Consider the following 21,881-nt stretch of genomic DNA (forward strand, 5'->3'; position numbering starts at 1 on the left):
TAAGAGCTTATCTGACCATAGAACAGAATAAGCATATTGTCCCAACAAGCAAGCTCTTCACAATTATCCTTTTTTTCATTTGTCTGAATGGTGTGCCACCACTGAACATAAAGACAAATTAAGAAACAAAGATCTTATCCACCATCTGGTAAGAGAACTCATGGGGAGAGACATCTGGAATCTCATGATGGTATATTCTTCCAGAGGTTTCATCTCAAATCAGTCAATTTATACTGTCATATATCTGTCAATTTATACAAATTGAAAATTATCTCTTAATTTTCTTCCACATATTCATATTCATATCCCCTTAATGTTCAGTTGTCTTGGTTTAACTTTTTTTCTCTTTTTTTTTTCTTTTCTTTTCCCTTTTTTTTTGGTTTTTTTTGGTGTGAGGAAAATGCAGGAAAGGGGAAGAGAGTTGCTTCACTTTGTATTCAGCTACTAAGTTCTGTGACAGTAAGGATGGAGGGAGAACATTCGAAGTCTAGTCTCCATTAGCATTTTGCTTTGAGACAATAATGCTGTTCTGAAGTGAATTCCCAATCATCGCCCCTTACTGAACCTTGGTTCAGTTTGCAGGGTGATTTTCGTACACAAGAATTAAGCTTATTTTGGAGGAAACTACGGTGGAGGCTCAGCTGCCTTTCAAATACACTCCAGTCTCTAAAAGAGAGACTAAGAATCTGAACCCATTATTTGGCCTGCTTCAAACTGCATATACAGTTGAGGCATTTGTCCAAGGAAACATAATATATGTAGTCTTGAGTTGCACATAGTGTAGATGTACAAGTCTCAGCAGTAACTGCTTTCATCTACTGATCCTCCCCAACTGTAATAAGTATCTTGGCAATGCACACAGGTAGAGAGTCCCAAGGACCAAAACTTCTCCGTGGGATCCTCAGTGACTTTCCCAAAATTACTTCAGAGAAGTATGACTACTAAATACTTCTCTGTATGACCTAAAACCTTAAAATTTCTGTGCATAAGCCATTTTCCACTGAACAAGCTTTTGGGACTGCCTCAGATGACTCCATTTAATTGGGTTTTTTTTGGCATACATTATTTTTCCATTCAATTCTAATTAAGATGTTGCTGTCAAAAGACCCTCACAATTTATTTGTTATCTGAAGCCACCACTGGTTTTCTCAAATATCAAAGTCAGAATTCTTTTCTTTACCCCTAAGCACCTCAGCATAATCTTGGTCCTCGCTCCTCCTTGTCTTGGGCATTGCAGGGTGGTGCAGGCAGCCCATGGCATTACCTGCAGGCAGAGCTCCTCCTCCAGCTGAGATTCTTAAAAAGTTAATTTTCCACTTCTAAGTCTGGGTAAAGTCTGGATACTAGACACTAGTAAAGCTATAGGTAGCTATATAAAGGTAGGCTGAATTCCTATCTTGTTCCTGAATTTAACAAATATCCAACTGCTCATGACACAGCAAATAGTCAAATACAAAGCTCATCGGAGCAGTTATCCTAGGGAGTCCCTTTGTAACTGGGTCAGCAGTGTAGTCTTGAACTTGTCAAAGTTCTTCTGTATTCCAGTTTGCAAACAAGCAACCTCTCCACACCCACATATTTTAAAAAGAAATCCTGAATCTCTTTCTTAACAACACCACAAAATAATGGAAAAACAATTAAGTCAGAGACAGTTAAGACTACCACTAAAATAAAAGCACTGATTTAATTCATAGCTCTGGAGGCATAGCAGTAGAGCACTAGCATACATTGTATACAAGGCTGTGTGATCTTTCTTCACAACAGAAAATATTCTTGCAGAAAAGACAAAGTTGGAAACCATGTAACTGCCTAAAAATAGTTTCAAACAGTAACTGGGAGGATTAAAACATGTGTCTCACACATCTTTGGTTTTGGAAAGTGAAATCTGGTCAATTAAATTCATGTCAAAATTCATGAGAAAAAGTTCTCCCTGAATCAGGAAACCAAGTTAAAAAGCTGAAGATTGTATTTGCCAAATGACTGTGCTACTGTGTAGGTGATTGGGACACATGAGAAACAAAATGGTTGAGAAAACACCCCGATGGAATGTGGAAATCTGAATCCTTACATCTTTACTCCTAAAGCCTCAGGAATGATTGAACTCAATGGGTAGGGAGGCTGTATCTCAGCCAAGCAGCAGCTCAATGCAGCACCCTGGGAAAACACCTGAGTGAACTCTCAGTGTGCCATGCAGCTGCAGGACTGCAGGACTGTTCCCTGCTGTTTAGTAGGGCCCCTCAGCTTCAGCAAAAAAAACACACTGGGCAGACTGTACTGCTTTAAGTGCCCAAATTAGCTATTACATTTCCCCTTGATGCTATGCTGTCTTGTGTAGATATAATCATAATGATACATAGGCTCTGAAAATGCTTTTAAAATCAGAACATTATGAGTGATTTTGGGCCAAGCACTCTCTCTGAAGTAGACATGAAGTGAAACTTTGGTGCAGTGACCTCCCTTGTTTTGTGAACAGAGGGAAGTCCTATATCCCCAGGCAGTGAGATAAAAGTGCAAAACAAACTTTAGTGAAATCGAAGAAGTTTGAAGCAGGCCTTAAAACCATATTCAACCCATATTTATAGTATCTAGACACAATATTGTTCTAATGACACTGAAATTAAAGCTTACATCCTTTGTGTTGCAAAAACATAACAGAGAAACAAGAAGCAATTCCCTCCTCAAAAAAATCTTATTTAAAAAAAAAAGGCTCTGATAAAAAGTAGGGAAATACGTTTTTTTCAGGAAAGGAAGTCACACAGATTTCTAAAACCAAAAGGGCATATTTTATACCCAGAATTGTACAGAGCTGAAAGTATGACTGCCATGTTGAAAGACACAAAGAGCACAGCGGAGCTGAGCTGCTTTTTTCCAGTGACAATCTTCACCTCAAGTCAAAGGTGATAATGGCCAGAAAGAGCCCATTTCTCTTGAATATTTTTTAAATGCGCTCACTTCCCTTACAGAAAGGAGAAGGGGCATCATATCATCCCATCTGAACAGCCAGGAGTAAATGAGTTTGGGAAGATTTTGCAGGAGGTTGAACTAGATGGAGCACTCCCTCTAGTCCAGAACACTCTCTTAATTTGTTGACCATTGTGTAGCCTGCATAGATATCTTAATCCCTGCTTCTTATTTAGCAGGTTTGATTCAGCTGTCGCTCACATGAAGGTAATTCAATGAAGTGTCTGACTACAAATGGTAATTCTAAACTCTATGATAAGGACCCTGAATTATTTATAAATACACACTTCTTACTTAATTCCTCTTAAAAAATAACATTTTAAATTAAATAATTACTTTTTTCTTTTTTCTTTTTTTAAAAAGTTCCTAAGAAAAACTGGAAACTGTTCTAAATTCCCCAATTTTTTTCCATACCTGGTGATAATACTACGGAAATTGCCTTCTTTCATGATATTCCTTAGCTGCAAAATCTATTTACTAGAAGTGATTTTATTTTAATTTATATGCATTATAGTCAACGAGTATCTCATTGTTCCATATAATGCTTCCTATACTATTATTAAACAGAACAGCAGGTGTCCTCTTTAATTAAGGTATTTATCAAATCCCCTATCAATGCAAAAATGCTATTTTTGCAGTGAAATTTAAATAGAACTCTAGAACTATGACAATTTTGGTAAAGTAACTCTTGAAAGGTCTAACAAAATCTTTAATGTTTGTAAATTTTATAACATAACATTAAACAAAAATGAGATGTCATTCCTGATGATCAGGCACTGTGTTTAATCAATCTTTTCCAGATCAGATGGAGAATGATCAGCAGAGTATTTTGCAAATGGCAAATGGATTTATACAGAGCTTGAGAAAGGAACCACTTGCTTTCCAGCCACATACACTTCGGAAATATTCCGATCATCACCTGAAATAACATAGTCAAAATAGAGATTTGCACATAAATATATACACTGACTTAATTAATGAGAATTACGCAGTCCACTAAATCAGTTTTGGAATACATAATTTGCAATGACCTTCTAGGACAAAGAAAGTTTATTTGGAGAGCAACAGACAGAGCTACCACAAAGACCAAAAAATGTTTAAACTACCCATGCTTTTTTTAAGAAAGAAACATAGCATTCAGCTGTTGAAATGGTGTAATGGATTTTATGTATATTCAGTAGATTCAAACCATGAAAATATTATATATCTGTACAGAAAATGCATTATTGCACAGTATCTGAACTGGCTCAGCAGTAAAGATGATTTGCCCCAGCCAGCTTCTCAAAAAGGCAAAAAATCTAGTTAGAGGGTGACACAACTGTGGCCAGAGCTAACACCAGTTACCTCAACATAACAACACAGCAGGCAGTGCAGCTATGGTCCAGACAGTGCCCTGTAAAGCATACCTGCTCCCTTAGGGGTGGGATTATTTGGATTGGGTTTTGTTTGTTTTAAAGGCCATCATTTCTGTTTGAAAGTAGAAAAACCACAATGACAACTGGTCTACAGAAGTCCTTCTGAACTGAACTGGTCCTGAACTAGTGACTAGCATGTCAGTGTTACTTTATTGAGAAATACAATTTAGCTCGTGCTATAGATAAAGATAAATGTGGTGCAACTGATCATATGAAACTGACTATTTAACTATGTCTCAAAGATCAAAAGTTAAACCACTCAATTCTTACTCGGTATTTTAAAATATATATTAATAAATACAAGTAAATTTTTATTTATTAATTTAAAACATTAACAGTAATTATCAGGGATATGTTAATGTCAATAAGAGTTGAATAAATATACTTGGTTACTGTAAACAATTGTATATTTAATTATGTATAAATTTATTATTAATCTCTAAATTAATTTAGACAATGTTTGATGTAGGAAATGAGAATTTTATGTGGACTGAAAATCAGATCATACCTAGATACAGGAACTTCTGGAGAATGTCCTATAAAAAAAATGGGAGAAAACCAAATTCAGAAAGCAGTATCTGCTGTCCCAGATCATAATTATTCAAAGCTTGAAAGAACTGATAAAAATTGTTTTCCCAAATATTCTTAGTAATAATGAAATCAAAACTTAACATGCACATCATAATTAACTTTCAGAGGAAGAAAACACTGCACAAGTTTGATGGCATAAACAAGTATGTGCCCTTTCCCTTATTTAGAGTTTTCAAATTCACTTACTCATTGAAAAATAAGACAACACCTAAACATTTTTAGGGTCCTAACAACTGCTAACTTAGCTAAAAAGGTTTAGACTTAAACAGAAAAATAATTCTTTTACAGCATTGGAATTGTTTCCAGACAGTCTGGCCACATCAATAAATTCAAGTAACTGCTATTAACTATCTTTCTTGGTCAGAAAAGGTTTTTATATGAGAAGGTGTGTCCATTGCATGAGGCCAACACTGCTTTAACATAAAAACTGTCCTTTTAACTCAAATTAGCTGTCTTGAGTTCTTGCTTAGTTTTATAACAGCAGCGCAGCAAAGGCAGCCTAATTTTTCTCTGGGAACAGGTTGCCATTCTTCAGTTTGAACTTGAAATGTTGACTAAAACTCAGTTGCTTTTCCTTGGCTGCCATTTGTCAGTGCAAATAGCTAACTCTAATTGTCATCTTGGGCTAATAAACATGCGTTAAAGGTATTACCTGCATTTTTGCTCATGGGGTTATGGGACTGTCACTGAGGACAGCAAGATTCTGAAGAAAAAGAAACGCTGAATCTCTAAGGCTGAAGCACAGACAGCAGTGGTACAGTACATCTGATTCCTGTCACCAGAATAACTCTCAAGAGACTTATTCTGTCTGTATCATGGACCTTCCCCATAACATTTCCATTAATTTTTTTTATCATTAATCCTGTTCTGATTACCTCAAAATTATCAGCAGCGAACAAGTCAAAAGGGCTATCTGAAGCCTTCGTGTTGATTAGCAGAGCATCAAATTCTTTGCCCACCTCGAAGTTTCCAATCACATCATCTAGTCCTAGAGCTGAGGAAGAAAATAAGCTCACAAACACGTCTTCAGCACCAGCCTCTTTCCACCGTGTAAAAGCACCTGGCAACTTACTTGAGATATTCATAAGAAAAACAAGAATTGAGATGATTTTGAGGAAAAACACAAAGGAAAATTCAACAGTGAGTTTGTCAGTATCTGAATTCCTAAGAAACCTAAGAACTTAAGAAACAATCTGTTACATTGCAAAAACATTAAAACTCCAAAAGAGGCAATGAAATTAAGTCAAAGAAACAGTAAAGTATATAATAACACTCACCTTGGTATGGCAGCATTAGATTTAATTTTTTACCAAGTTTAAGCAACTTTGACGGGTTGTATAGACCTATTAGAGTAGTAACATATGATAACAAAAGAGGTGTACAGTGAGGATAACTAATTGTAATTAGCAGGAACAAAGAACAATGTGGTGTGGAAAAAAAATCATAGCCAGATCTGAAGGTCTCATACTCGCCTGTAAGGCTTGCCTTGTAGTATATTATTTATTTGTTTTTTCAAAGCTTCCTTACAACCTCTGGTTCTCAAGTCCTCATACACTGAAAACCTACATATTCATCTTCAGTGACTGGATGCTTGAAAGTGCTTAAAATACTTAGAGAGAGGCCTTTGTGTCTCTTTGAAACAAATTAGGATAGTTTTAAGTTGTAGATAGTACCAGTGAATTAAATCAACTTTTCCAATACTCTGAAACTAAGTTATCAAAGAGGATAATATCGGCAAATAACTTGTTCACTTTTTTTCAGATTGCTGTGACAAAGGAACTTCAGCCTTCAGTGAAGTTTGAGTGTGGCAGGAATACCACAATACCTTAAAGATGTTTAAACTCCTACAAATGGTGAAATATTTTGACTACCTACTAGTTTCAACTAAAATGATCTCGCATTTCTTCAGGTTTTTGAGCATAATGCAATTTTTAGATTAAACACAAGAGGGTGACAAGTGTTCAGGACTCTCAACAAAGCAAATTATTCCAATGAAGAATCACTCATATAAATTTCTGCTACCGGAATTTCTACTTCCAGTGTCCAGGCTAGTGGAAGGTCATACAAGTAATTTATATTCTACCCTTGAATATGATTCAGTAAGGATAAAACAGCTCAAAATCAATATATAAAATCACCACTTTACTAAGTAAACCTAAGAGAGAAAAAACATAAGAGTAGCTGGGAAGGGAAATCATGTATGAGTTTGGGATTTTTAGAAGTTTTCCTTTCTATGTCTCAGCTGATTTATTCTCACACTTTATGGAACAATATATACTGGGGGGAAAAGATCCCTTTTTTTTCCCTGCCCATCTTCTCTCTTCTCTATTTCCATTACACTCTCCAGGAATTCAAATATAGTCCTTAAAAGACCTGTTTGATGACATTTTCACTACATCTTTCAAACTGCCAATAATAGTTCCCAATCATGCTTTCTGACATCTACAAAAATGTTACACAGAAAGACCAGTTCTTTAGCAGGTAGTGACTTCATTTCTGCTAACTGAAATACTAATAAGTTTTCACTTACGTGTGGATTTGGTCTTCGCTAAATCATACCAGTTCCACTAACATTTTAAAATTGTATATATTAGTAGGTGCACACTGATCATGACAAAACTTGCCAGTGAACCAGGATAACCCATATACTATACGACTATTCTGCAGATACAACTGTGTCATAAACAACCACGGTGGGTATCGTTGTGCTTTTCTCTGAGTGAGGAGTGTCACGGGATGTTTTGATTTGAGATAAACTGCCTCACTGACAGCTCAAAAACCAGAAACAAAATTAGAAATTGATGACAAACAGGATATATGATCCTACAGTAATTGCACAGTTTTTCCTCTATATGATGGTTGCTTAGAAAAAAAATTTCCAGTTGGTGAGATAAACATACAACTTACGACCTTATGACTAAGAAGTCTGAGGATCTTTGCAAAGCAAATGTACAATCCTGAAAAGCCATTAAGATTGCATTATTAAACTCTCCACATCAATGTGAGTACTCTTCTGTAATAAGCATAGTATGAGTATGAGAGACTGAAGGATATCTCTGCCCACCAGATACCATTTTAAACTTCACTCCAGCACCAGGAAATCTGTGAATCTCCCATGAAGGCAGGGAGACATAACATGAAAAGCAGCTGTAGCGCTCTGTGTACCCACCAAAGAATTTTCTTCTTACCTTGGCTTCCTCCCAGAGTGGCAAGTTGAAAAGCTTCTCCAAGAGTTAGTCCTGTTTCATTGACTTTATTGATCTGAAGGCTATTAGATGCCACCATTGCTTTCCTGATAGCATCAAGCATAGAAGCGGAATATCCACCAGCAACATCTAGAAGGGATCAGACTCTTAGAAACAAGCTTTGGGTATAATTCTCTATGTTAAATTTCTATTGAAAGTTACAAAGAGACAGATGTGGTAAACACAGCAAGTTTTACCACTAAGCACTGCCTCTGAATACATAATTCCCAATAAAAGGTGTTCTCACATGCAATCAGGTGCAGAGAACACAACACAAAATCAGAAACCTGTGAAGTTGTTGTTCAAGCCCTATTTACTCTCAAAACAGGAATAAAACTCTTTGTTAATTTTTTTTTCTTTTGAAACACTTTTGGAGCAGCCCTAGATTTCAATACTATACACTTCCTTACTCTAGAATTAGTGGGGGAAATAAAAGCAGGACTACAAGTTGGAGACAGGCTGACTTCTAATACGAAGGGGTGGGCATGTTTTTGTATCTCCCAATGGTTTCCAAAAGAAACCATTTTTACAGCAAATTACTAACCTGTGCCAAGACCAAGCTTCACATTGTGTTCCAGGACCTTTCGCACATTTAAGACACCGCTGCGCAACCTGGATTTAAGAAGAAATATGTTCAAGAAGAGCGGGGCCACAGAGCCATTTTATGACAAAGGCTCTCAGAATGTGTGCAGTGGAATTGATTTATTATTTATTCTGGCTGGATACTGTTATTTCTGCTTAATAGAAAGAAGACTATATAGTCCAGTTCCCAAAACACAAGCATAGTTTGGGGGGAAGGGAGATGGCCTGAATCTGCCATTGATAGAACAGTCAAAAATATTTTTTTCCAAATAAATATTCATATAAATATAAATATAGATATAGCGACTAGACTGAAATATCACAAGACAGGCCAGAGCACACTACACAGAAGTGGATCATAATGGTTATGTTCAGTCCAATAGGTCATTTATGGTGAAGTGGGATATTACATTAATAGCATTTCAGTGGTAGTGTGGACTCAGAGTACTACATGAACAACAGTTTTATTTGATTATACATCATTCTTTTTTAATTTTTTTTTTTTTTTTTTACTTACGAAAAGTTAGAATTGGGGCAATGTGAAATTGCAGCTCCACGAAGACTAAAAAGTTTCAACTCTTCTTCAGAAAGATAACAGGCATGAGCCATCACTGTCTAAAGAAAAAGAAAATCACCAATTTACTCAATATTGCATTTACTTAAGTGGCTGTACATTTTGCTGCACTGCTTTCAATAGCCAAAAGGATACGTTACCATCAAATGAAATTAAGGTACTTCTTGAATGAAGCTCTTAAAATTCACAAGTGTAAATTGGCATTTACCTTCAATATGCCTGAGATATTCCCTCACCTTTTTTTATTTTATTAATGTAAGAAGATAGGGTGCTGACTGTTGCAGTGACTCCTGTGACCTAAGAGCTTCAAGGAGCAAAAGCAAGAATTCCCCAGTTGTCCTAGCACTGTAGTAACCTTGTGATTTATATTTTGTAGCTAACACAGAGATTAAGTAGGGGTTATCAGATACAATGGAAGAGGTATGTACTCTTAGCATGTTTCTCATTGGCTCTCTAAAGGTTGGCACCAGGTGGAGATAGATACATATATATATATGAAATAATCTTTAAGTAAAATAATGAAATTTGTTGTGTAGCTTTTAATTCTTAGCCTACATAGTTGACTTTAAAAATAAGTTCACTAGCAGTATATACAAAACATAGTATAGGATAGTATAATTTAATAGTACATAAACCAATTATTCCCAGACAAATCTAATTTGCATTACCTCATATACCAAATGCCCACTGAAAGAGAAGAGCAAGAGCTCTGTTATATCTCGCAATCTGCTGATAAAAATGAGAATGGCACAGAGGCTGTTTCCACTCAGTATCTCCTAATAGCACTGTACCCTTGCCATCTCTACTCATCAAGCTCAGTGCAGCTGAAAATGCAAGGACAGCCACGTCTTCAGTTGAGGACATACATATGGTTGTTGCTGAAGCATCTGTGCTGATCTGTACTGTTCTTTAAAAAGAAGGAAATATTTTGGCAACAGCTTCAAAAAAACCCATGCTTTTAAAACACTTTAAAAATTGATTTGATGTCTTAGTTTTGGTGGCTGGACAGCGGAGAATGTCGGAGGTTCTGTTATGCTTGTGTTTAATAGAATGGTTTTCCAAACAACCAGAAGCCTGACTCCAGAATACACCAACAACCATGATTTTTAGTTACCATTTTCACTTCTGTGCATATAAAAGTCTGACAGAATTAAGAACCATGTTTTTCCAGCACTAATATTCGCTTTAGCACACTCACTGACACATCAAATCAGCATGCATAGGACTGTGCTAGAAAACAAAGGTTAATACTGTGTACCTACTTCAGTAGTCTATATTGATTTCTCAAGTAAAAAAGGACAGTAAACAAGTAATTTATTGGGATACAGTTTCAAACACAAAAATGGCAGTTCAATAGCTAATTCCTGGGGAGTTTCCAGCTGCCCTTTATGCCTCTGGAAATTCTCTCCTAAACTTTTAAATCGACTGATATTTATGCATTTTGACTGTAGTTGAGCTGTTCATATTCACTTTTGCATGGGTTCTCCACTCTCTAATAACGTGTGTCCTGGGACTCCAACCTGTAATTACTGTGGGTTGGTATCAGATCTGGTTACATTTATCTCACCAGCATAAAGCTTTAATGAATTTCAACTCTTCAGGCCACTGTGTCTTTCAATGCTGGGCAAAGTCAGGTAATGAGATGAGAATGCTTTTGGATAATGAAGCAGTAATGTGTACTTGTCTGCATGTGAGGTTGAGACTCCGAACACAACAGGGTAGGATGCTTTCCCTTAGGAAACTGACAAAAAAATGAAGTTGGTCCTACCATAACACCATAGAAGAAATCTTCAGGCAAACCAATGTGCAAAGATATTGTAATATAAGGATAAGTGAGTATTGTCCAAGAATTACCAGCTCCTACAATAACAGCTCCTTCTAATCCCACTGCCCTAATTCTCTTTGGAGGTCTTGGAAAATGGATCAGGGACCATAAAATATGTTTATTGTTCATCTCTCCTAAAATGCTTAGGAAAACTGTGGGCTTGTCTAAAGTTCCAATACGTCAACAGAGAACATGAAACGAATCCATACTTCACCCCAAATGTCTCTGACCTTGACAAAACAATATAAACTTCTCAGGTAAATGCAGTAAACCACCATTTTCTCTATATGGATTAATCTAAGCTATGTTGTTGAAGTTTTTATGCAGCTACCTTGCTGGTTAGCAGCTTGTTTTTATCATACAAATCAGTGTAATTCTTGTACGCAGGAAACATGTTCTCCACAAGTTTGACTTCTTCTTCATTCTCACTTATGTGACTCTGAAATAAGAAAATACATAGCAGTGAAAGCTTTAAATAACATTGAACCTCACATTACAACCTTCTGAGCAACCTAGTGGTGCTAAACATACAATGATAGAAACCATTGTAAAACTACAGTTAGATCTAGTCCTTAGGTTTCTCTTTTCATCAGAGAGATCCCTGGGACGCAAAGGAGTAGCTCCATTTGTTCCTTTAAAAGTGATATGAGATGGTATGCATGTCCATCCCAGTAGTGTGGTGACATAATGGTCAATTTAGGGTTTGGAAAATGTCGAAATAATAGATAAAATAAAACATGATATGCCTGTGAGGTAAAAGAGAGAACCAGCCTACAACAGAATGGACCCTGAGATCAGGGTAGCTGATAGGCAGCTCCTCCATGTATCTGCAGATGGGTTGATTGATTATTGGCCTCAAATAAAAATAAGACCTCTCTGTACTCCCACTGGGGCATATATTTTCAAAATGTCCACTTTGTAATGAAAAAAAATCTACATGTACCTTAGCTTTAAAACAGTATATGCTTAGAACTGTATAACAAAAAAAAAAAAAAAATCATTTCAACACACCTGCAAGCTTTAAAATACCGCTTTTTTAAACACAGAAACTTTATCAACTAGAAATCCTACAGCTATATTAAAAATGTTATGTAAGATATGAAGATGATTAATACTTTTATATACTGAAATCTGTTCTGCAGAGAAACAATGGAAGGCAGGGGGACAGAACTGACTAGAGAGAGCAACCTTCAGCAATCCAAGGGTTGCTCTACCCTTTGGTACAAGGTGCCAGTCTTCCTGTGTGACCATGCACCAGGACTTGCTGAATTGTGCATCCAGCTGTGAGCCTTCTCAATTCCTGTACAAGTTACAGTGTTCTTACAGAGTATCTTTTGTAATTTCAGAGGAATTAAAAGGAGACTCCAAAGTGGAGAGGCTTAAGTGTTTTCCTGCAATCATGAAAACTCCCTGGTCAGTATGCTGTCTGTCCAAACTATTGAAATTGTATATAGAGCTCTCAGAGCTTACCTGCACATGGAGATCACGAGCCTGTGCTAAATCTCCAAGTGCACACAGCAAGTCCTCTGTGCAGGAAGGGCCAAAGCGGGGAGTTATTACAGGTTGTACTCGTGGATACTGAAAATATTAAAAAGACAGGCTTTGTATTCTACACGCACGCACGTGCACATGCGTGTGTGTATATATATATATATACATTTACGTGGCAACTACATTTCGTCTTCATTGCTTATTGCATACTGCATCCTCACCAAGTCAAATTAAGCTGTATAGTTATTTCCTTACTTTTATTAGACATTTCATCACAGAAATAGAGAATCGAAGTGTGTGTGTGTGTGGGGGGGGGTGTTTAAAACAATTTTAATGAACTTTATTAAAGAATTTATTTTAATTAGAAGTCTCTCATTGAGTCACTGAGATTTTACCAGTCTTCAGGAGCACTGGATACTTTTTCATCCTTGCCGACAGTCCTATATGCATTACCAGAAATAAGTCAGATGAATGACCAGACATTTTTCTCAGTTCCCCTTCTGTGACAATCAAGGATGTAATGATGCAAAACTGTAAGCTTCTGTAAAACTAAGGCCATTTTCTTGTTTAATCTTTTCTACTCATACAGTTTTCTACTCAAACTATCCCCATACTATCTAGATAGGAAGAATAGTGGTAGAAAAAACCAAGAGCAGAGCTACAGAGGTTTACACTTTGCACATCTAGATCAAAATTTTTATAAAAAATAGACAACAGCATTACAATTCTGCCTTTAGTCACAGGAGAGACTTGTGCAGAAGTCAGTATATGATATTTTGGATCGCAGTTTCCTGTATCATCTCCCAGATACAAGACGCTCAGGACTTTGCAGATTAGCCAACTTACTCTGCTAATAGATATCATTTAGGCGTCAAACTCAAGGCATCTGCCCTCGAATATTTTGAGATACAATGTCAAGAAAGCCACTGAAAACTAAAGGCTGATAGGAAAATACCTCCACTTGTAATATTGGAGTGTAAACATCTATGTTTACCTCAGGAGTGTGAACATGAATTTCTTTTGAAACACAGTGTAAGATATGTGTTGACCAAAATTACTAATTTTATAATGGATTACTAACTGCACTGAAAAAACACTGATTTCTGCTGGTGAGAATTTCTTTAATTAGTCTACTTATATACCACAGAGGATCAAGTGAATTCCCCCTTTCTTTAACAGAAAATTATCCTTTCCAGGAAGCCAGATATTTTAAAGTCAATAGAGAAACACACAAAACATTACTCTGCTTTGCTCTGACCACAGAAAACTGATTTTACACTGTTACAAGTCCGTTTTTCAACAACATGGCTAGCAGAACATTTTTCAGACTGATGGCATCTCTTGTACAAAGAAAGAGGTTTATTTTATTGATTTTTCATTAAGACAACAGCTTTGGACAGCATGATTAATGATTTCATATATTCACAAAATGTCTTCTGAATACAGAAGTAGATGCAAAGGAGAGCTCTACTTACTTTCTTTTCCAGCAGTTCTTTAACAAACCTGAAAAAAGGTAAAAATTAGGTTGCTATAAATCTGTGATCTATGTCATAAATTATGAAAAATATAGAAAATATATACTTGGATACCCTGTTAAACACTCCAGACATAGATCAATTTTTCACAAAAAGCTGAACCAGATTTTCAGATGAAATAAAAACAGACAACGTAATACAGTCAGAATAGTTATGCCAAATTATGCTAGTTTTGAATTTGATCCCAAATATGCAGATTACTTTTTTCATTTGCAATAATTACCATTAGACAAGTGGTAATTATTCTGTGTTCTCCCTGAAAACCAAACGCATGCTACATTAAAGGAATTGAAAGCATAATTATAAGGTACAGATGCAACATTAGAGATAGAAAAAACAAACCATCTTAAATTTGTCTGTCCATGAATTTAAACTGCAGTGTTAAATAAATTCTTTTAAAATCCAGTTTTTAAAAGATGCAGCAATATTTTATACCTCACTTACATTAGTTACAAATGTCTTTGTTCACTTAAGGAACCTTGATTTTCTGGAAATTATTATATTAATGTTAGTGTACAGATTATCTACCTTATGGAAAATACAGATTTACTTACTCTGTTAAATAAAAGGAGTTACCTCAGATACCTACAAGAAACCCCAAGCAGTCAATATGAATAATGCAGATGAGCAAATAAAACTTCCTCTGATTTTGGAGGGAGGAAGTTCTTTGAAAGCTCATTATGTTCAGTGTATTTAATTTCCAAAAACCAGACTGAGACGGTTTCTGGACAGGAACTCTGTGAATTTTTATGTCATAGTTTATATTCAGAAAACTGTGCGATTCTAATTACAATAAACATTGAATCAAATTTATCAAATATCTTCAGATGGAAAAGAAAAAAATGCTGGAGGACAGATTCACAGCACTGGAGCTGGTGCTAGATCACCAACTGGAGCTAAAATACCATAGTTCAACTTCTGCAATGACCAAAGGAGTTTGAGCCCACCCTTGTCTACCTTGGAGAGACAAAATGCAATGTGAATTCAGTATCATCTGCCTGCCTCTCCCCTTAGTGATTAACCTGATATAATAAAAGATTCACTTGAGCTGAAACTGTAACAGAAGTATAACGCTCAGATGATAAGCCAAAACTTCAGTATGGCTGTTTTCATTCTTTTTCACATTCTTTGAACAGCGTGAACATTGTTTCAAAATTGAAATATCTTTACCAAATATACCTTATACTTTGTTGGCTTATGTACTTCACTGTGAGAAAGGAAGCTCAGCTTCAAATCACTGCCTTCTGTAGCAGAAGAACAGACTTGAACATACATACTCCTTTTTCCAAGTGATTATAACTATTAGTAGCATATATTGTATTCTGGATTTCCATTTCCTACCTTTTCATTAAATCCCCTTTGACAGAAAATAGTACATTCAAATTTTTTCTTGAATTTAGATTTAATATATGAAGCACTTGGAATTGTATCTTATTTCCATGCATACAATATAAACAGTTCTGCTGGTAACTGTAAAGAACTAAAATCAGTGTAGTCCATTTTCTGAGAGTGTGGCAGATCATATTTTGTTGGGAAAAAAACCAAATAATAAAAAATCCACTAAAATATTGCCCTCTTAAAGAGAGAACTTTTTCATCTTTCTGCAATTGTATGGCTGTGATTCAGTAAGTACTCCAGATCCATGCTGAGAAGCACACAGCCCTCTTCTCTAGTCAGTTCTGGACTACTTGTGGCACATTCTCACTCAAAGCTGAGAAACATTTTTTATTAACACAATTAAAAAGGAACGAGTTGGAGGCACAAGATAGATATTTAAAAGAAAGCTATTTAGATCATTCTGAAGCTTTTAAAAATATCAGAACTGGGAGTTCTGCTGCTTTCAGGCCCATTCAGCAGGATTTGTGCTGTATTATGAAAACTGGGAATTTGTAAGAGGGAAAACAAATGTTAGTAGAGTGAAAATTATTAATACTACACATTTTAAAGATGTCTTTAAATATAAACACTGTTAGAAACTCATGACCATTTTTGACTTTTCTGTCATGCCTCTAGCATGATTTGCAAAAATAGCATAGCTACTTCACACAAGTGTCATAAGATGTTTATATTCCTCTTGGGTATTGATATTGGAAACCTTCATACAAGTAAACAAACAGTCCCATGAGAAGAGCTGTATGTCTGCTTCTGAGCAAGGGTGCAAAAGACACAAGAAACATTAAGACAGTAGGATGTCGTACTCCAGTCTTGGGTCTCCTCTACAATGGGCATTGCCTTTGTTTGATTCTCCTTCATTCACTCAGCTGCCTATTAGAATAGTTTGACTGGTGCTGTGATGCAGAAGAGGAGAACCACAGCATGTTTAAAACAGGGTATATGAAAGCTAACTTCCACAAGGAAGGAAATAGCTCAGACGATAATGGTGGCAAAGGAAGTGGCTGCCACCCTACCATCCCATGTCAGGTCACATCACTCTACACACATCTGTGAAGGGAAAAGAGGAGGCAGAAACCACACATATTCTCTCAAACCCTAAAAGGCTTCTCCCTTTCTTTGCAAAAGCCAGAGAGATGCTACTTGGGCTGTGCAGCAACTGGGTATGCAGAAATTGCCAGAACTGTAGGGGACAATACTGCTGGAAGAAAAAAACCTGTTCCTAATAAATTCACACCTCTAAGTTCTTAGTCAGATTCACATTCACTATTCATATGTATGAAAAATTTTATTTTAAAAGGTTAGGCCATCAATTTAAACATTTTACCTTTCTGTCTCTTGGACACAGTCAGCAGTAATCTCTTTGTACTGTGGCACACTGTCATTCATATCCATGCAGACTTTTCCAACAAACGCTCGTTGACCAAATTTATCTGTTGAGATGCATTAGAATATAAATCTCAGAATCACTGGTCCTCAAAAACCACTATCAACGCTTATACTGAAACATGAAAGTAAAGTCCACCCCACCTAGCTTAATTTATGATGAACAGAATTCATGCTCATCTTATCTCTAAGTTGGGACTATACATGTGACTTTTAAGGATAAAAAGGAAAAAGGAAGAAAGCAAACAAACTATATTTAAATAGGAGTTCTCCTCTTGCACATTAGTACCCAACTCTATAATTGTTATTACTGAGGACTAGATTACTGTAGTTTAACTACAACCAGAATTCATAATGGTACTATATGAAGAATGGCTGTGAAATAGAGGATGAGAAACACAAGCACCAAAGCACAGTAGCTGTAGTAGATGACTACCTTGAGATGAGAAAAAGCACAAAGATCTCAGCAAACCATCTCTCCTTAAAAGAAAGGAATGAGGTTGTTAACATGCCTCCCACACACAGTTAGAGGGAGAAAATTTTCGAAGCTATTCTAGCATCTTTCTAAAGATTTATCCATGCTAGATGAATAAATCAGAATTCATGTGCAAGACATGCATATAATATTCAATTCTAAGCTGTCAAATGTGTTTCTAAATTAAATTTCTTTGTCCACTTTTACTGTTTGAGTTGCTGAATGCAATGGCTTCCAAATTTTCCTACCAAATCAGAAAGACTAGGTAATTTTTGAATAAAATTTATTACATTTACACTTATTACATTTTTCTGCTTTGGGAGCTGTCTGAGCCTTGAGAAATCCTGCAAGAACCACAACATTTTCAAACAGGAGACATTTGCAACTGTGAACAGAAGGGAAAGATCCTGATGCAGCTTTCATTTTTCTGATTTCAGAGGGTGTGTGAAGATTTTTTACATTGATTATCTGCTACAACTTGGGAGTATTAGGACATTAATGTGCCAACATTTAGCCTTTTAAACCTCAAATAACAAAAGGTTAGAAAGAGTAGAGAGCTGCAGCTGGAGAACAACTCCAGCAGACCTAATTCAAGCTCAGTCAGCAGCTGATCTGGGAGTGAACAGACAAGCAGAAACAACAGCAGGACAGAGGCAATGAAGTGAATAAGTGTAATCAAGGTGGGGTTTGGGGACAGAGGTACAACAAATTAAAAACAAATTAGAGACAGCCAGACCCCTAGCAAGTCTGAAACTCCTAAACTCTGCTTCCTTCAACTAATATGATACATGTGGCATCCTTCAAAACTCACTGTTAGTCTTACCTATAATTTCAGCAAGAAGAAGAGAAGTATCTGTGTGAATTGTTGCAAAGTAGCAAGCTGTAGTCGTGCCATTCTTTAGAGTTCGTCTCTATAAAAAGAAATCAGTTTCAGCTGTCTGAAAAAAAAAAACAGTAAAGCTGCCAAAAAGCAGAACAGGCAGACTCATTTCAAACTGTGAGAACATTTAGTTATTGTGAAATTGTGCAGTGAAGTGGGAAGGTAAAATATAGATTTTTAATTTCATAATAGTTCTTTTAAGTCTGTGTGTTAATAAATACAAAAATTCCTCACAGAATTTTTGCAATGACTAAGCCCATAGAAACCATTCTATATTTCTTCCATCAAACAGGAAATACTCCAACTTATATTTAGATATACAAACAACTAGTCATTTTTGTTATTTCCTGGTTTTGAAAAGCTCTCCAATTTTCACAGTGAAGCACTGTTTATCTGGTGTTAACAAATCAAGGCTTTTGGGAAAAGCAGTGGTTTTCTTTTGGCCATCTGATGTGGCTGGAAAAACTAATCAAGTTTTTCTGTATCAAAACCATTTCCTATTGCCAAATACAAAGCAACAAACTTAAAAGTAAAAGTAAACTAAGCACAACTGCTCAGACTGTAATCTAATTATTTATTTAATTATACCATTTGAAAGGAGATGGTGGTTGACACCTGTTCATATTACCTTTGGAGAGCGTAACAGCAAATGAAGTGCAATTTTAGTTACATTAATTCATGATGAAATTTATAGCTTCCACTGATCTTGGGACTGATGACTATATTGACTAATCATCCAACATAAGGGTTTAAATTACATATTTGGATTCTTGCTACCAAGTAATTTAAGAATTTTCTTCTATTTTTTTTAGTGAGATAGAAGGTGAGATATCCAACACAATATTGAGAACAGCTAGGGCTAATTATCTGACAAACACGAAGCCAAGCTGTCTTTTCTTTACAATATTCAAATGAAAGTCTTTAAGGGTTCCCAAAATGAGTCTCAAAAATAACAATGTCATTACTGAGATAAACTACTTTTGTCGTTTTTAGCTTTTAAAATCCAGAATTCTCTACTTCTGGAATTCTAACAACATTGTTAAATGAAATCCAAAAACATTCTGTTTCCAAATCATCAGCACAAAGAATTGACTTTCCTAAAATTGAAGGGACCAGAGAAGGTTCCAGCTGAAAGCTGGCAAATTTCACCTAAATTATTTCTTTTGCTGAGTATAGAAAGTGTTTACTGGAAATAAGATTTTGGTTTGAAAAAAATTCACTGTGTTTTCATTACAACTCCAAAACTACAATGATACATATGAAAAAATATCTGCTCCCTGTACGTTTAGTCCTGTTTCTAACAGCTGAAGGTTATTGTCAGCCTCAATGAACACTGCAAAGTGACTGGTATTCTGTAGCTTTTGTGGGTGAAGGCATTTTCCTCCCCTTTTCGATACACATGGGGAGAGCCTTACCATTGTGTTGAAGCTCCTACAACTAACTTACATCTCTCACTGGCAGTCTCTTTCCAGATGATACTGTTAAACACCTTGCACAGTAAGTACTTTGAGGTCACTGAATGTGAACTGTAACAGAGTGTTGAGGCACAAGCTGGAAGATGAAATCACCTATATGCTTTAAGCAGCCTTATGCTTTTATGCATGGTGTCTGTCACTAGAACTTATGACCAAGCTGCTCCTACATGTTTTTATTATGGCAGATGGCAGAAAGTAATTTCTTTTTAAATTTGTGTGGCAAGGACAGTATAACTAATCAGTTCAGATTTGTTATATTATTATTTTGACAAAATATGTTGTCATAGTAATAGAAAAATGGAAAGCAAATTATGCTGGCCAATTAATTTAATATATTGAAGATATTTCAGTCCGCATATTACAGGATAAATTTCAGTCATAGGACAAAACTATTACTTTGCAATGTGACCTAGCTGCTTATTGTCCAGTAGACCTTAAAGCCTTCATATTGTTCAGAACCCATCTAGCTCTAACAAGGTCTCTCTTTGTGTCACAATACCATTGACTGACTCCATCTAAAGCCTCTGCAGTGAAATGCCCTTGCATTCCTGCTGCAAGGACCTCAGCAGTAGATATGTCTTCCTTAACCACTCTAAGACACCTCACATTTGTTGCTTTTTCTCTTTGATGTAGTCTTTGCAGAAGATAATTTCATAATAAAGGATTTTTATGCAGAAAAGGAAATATCTCTTGAATTAATATTTTTTTTTTACTAAGCTTGGTTATTTCTGCATTGAAGTTGTCTGCACCTTCTGGCTATACTAACTCTGAAAGTAGTCATAAGTGTTGGCCATTGTACTGAGAAAGGATGATAAACAGGTTCATCATTAGCCTTGTGATTAAATGAACTTTCTTGTCAACAGAACAAGACTGGAGCTAGTAAGGGTCGGCAATTAGAACAGGGGCCATCTGTTGGTTTTATCTGGTTTTCACGACATTAAACATGCTCTACTCTTTCTGCTGACCTTCTGAAAACATATCTATATTTCACAAATATGAACGTCGTCAAGTAGGTAAATGTTGTTTGCAGGACTTACAACAACTCTGGTGTATGCTTCTTCTGCAAAACCACTGTCTTGGTATTTGGCTTCTGTTGGGAACGTGTAGGTAGTCAACCACTGCAAAAGAGGCAGGTCTACTCTTGTACCAGTAAATAAATACTGAGGGGCGTGAATGTGTGTATCAACCAATCCTGGCATGAAGAATTCACTAGGGAAGGAAAATAAAGTTATAATAGTCCAAAATGTCTCAAAATGTTCCATGGTAAGTAGCTTTGTTTTAAACAAATCCACCAGAGCAAAATCCACCAGAGTAAATGGCAAGTACAGATTACCCTGCCTCTTTCAGCATCAGCCTATCAACTCCTACTGTAACTCTACCCATATCCCTTTTTCAGTATGAAGTAGTTGAATAATAACATTTACACAGAAACACATATATAAATAGCTAATTGTGAGAAAAACAATATAAGAGCATGATGAATCCAATTATCTCTAATATTGATCCAGTTTAAATAGCAACAAATGCAAACTGACTTCACAGTAACTAAAATTAATAATGGCCAGTCTTCGCGAGCGAAGATTTGGGAAAGGTCATTAACCCTTCGGGGCCAAGCAAGCTTGGACAGTGGCAGTGAGGGTCTCAGGACGTAGGTTTGTTTAGAGTGACCTTCTCTTAGATGGATTGCCTTAGGCTGACGAGCTCCATCTGCCCGGGGGGCTGGGAATCGAACCCGGGTCGCAGCGGTGAGAGTCCTGCACCCTAACCACTAGACCACCAGAGGCCCCAACTAAAATTACTCCACTGTAGAATCCACCTGAAATGGAGATGATTTGGTCACAGTCCTGCTTGCTAGTATGGATATATTTAGAATGCCTCTGACTTCCTGACCATTATATTTACAAAAATATCCCAGTTTTACTCTCTCTATCTCTCTATCCTCTCTCTCTCTCTATATATATATATATACATATAAAACTAATGAATTTTCAGGTTTAACGGAAGAACAGCCACTGTGTCTACAAATGCAGACACGGACATCAGTTAAAAAAATC

The 21,881-nt window shown here is 36.2% G+C and overlaps 1 protein-coding gene across 3 annotated transcripts in view; it reads right to left on the bottom strand.

The window, feature by feature from the left end:
- Positions 1–346: 346 nt before the first annotated feature.
- Positions 347–21,881, bottom strand: part of GDA (guanine deaminase) — a 30,707-nt gene continuing 9,172 nt past the window's right edge. For 2 of the 3 annotated variants that reach the window (XM_017807323.1, XM_017807322.1), the window contains exons 3-14: positions 20,865–21,036; positions 18,296–18,383; positions 16,939–17,044; positions 14,160–14,187; positions 12,664–12,771; positions 11,525–11,632; positions 9,312–9,409; positions 8,757–8,824; positions 8,156–8,302; positions 5,843–5,961; positions 4,885–4,912; positions 347–3,880 (exon numbers count right to left, since the gene is read on the bottom strand). In XM_017807323.1, the coding sequence (XP_017662812.1) occupies positions 3,810–3,880; positions 4,885–4,912; positions 5,843–5,961; positions 8,156–8,302; positions 8,757–8,824; positions 9,312–9,409; positions 11,525–11,632; positions 12,664–12,771; positions 14,160–14,187; positions 16,939–17,044; positions 18,296–18,383; positions 20,865–21,036 (1,141 nt within the window). In that variant the 3' untranslated portion in view covers positions 347–3,809. The remainder of the gene's footprint in view (positions 3,881–4,884; positions 4,913–5,842; positions 5,962–8,155; positions 8,303–8,756; positions 8,825–9,311; positions 9,410–11,524; positions 11,633–12,663; positions 12,772–14,159; positions 14,188–16,938; positions 17,045–18,295; positions 18,384–20,864; positions 21,037–21,881) is intronic. The other variant, XM_017807324.1, reaches the window with a different exon arrangement.

The sequence above is a fragment of the Lepidothrix coronata genome, unplaced genomic scaffold (genome assembly GCF_001604755.1).
Source record: "Lepidothrix coronata isolate B3197 unplaced genomic scaffold, Lepidothrix_coronata-1.0 Scaffold18, whole genome shotgun sequence".
NCBI lineage: Eukaryota > Metazoa > Chordata > Aves > Passeriformes > Pipridae > Lepidothrix > Lepidothrix coronata.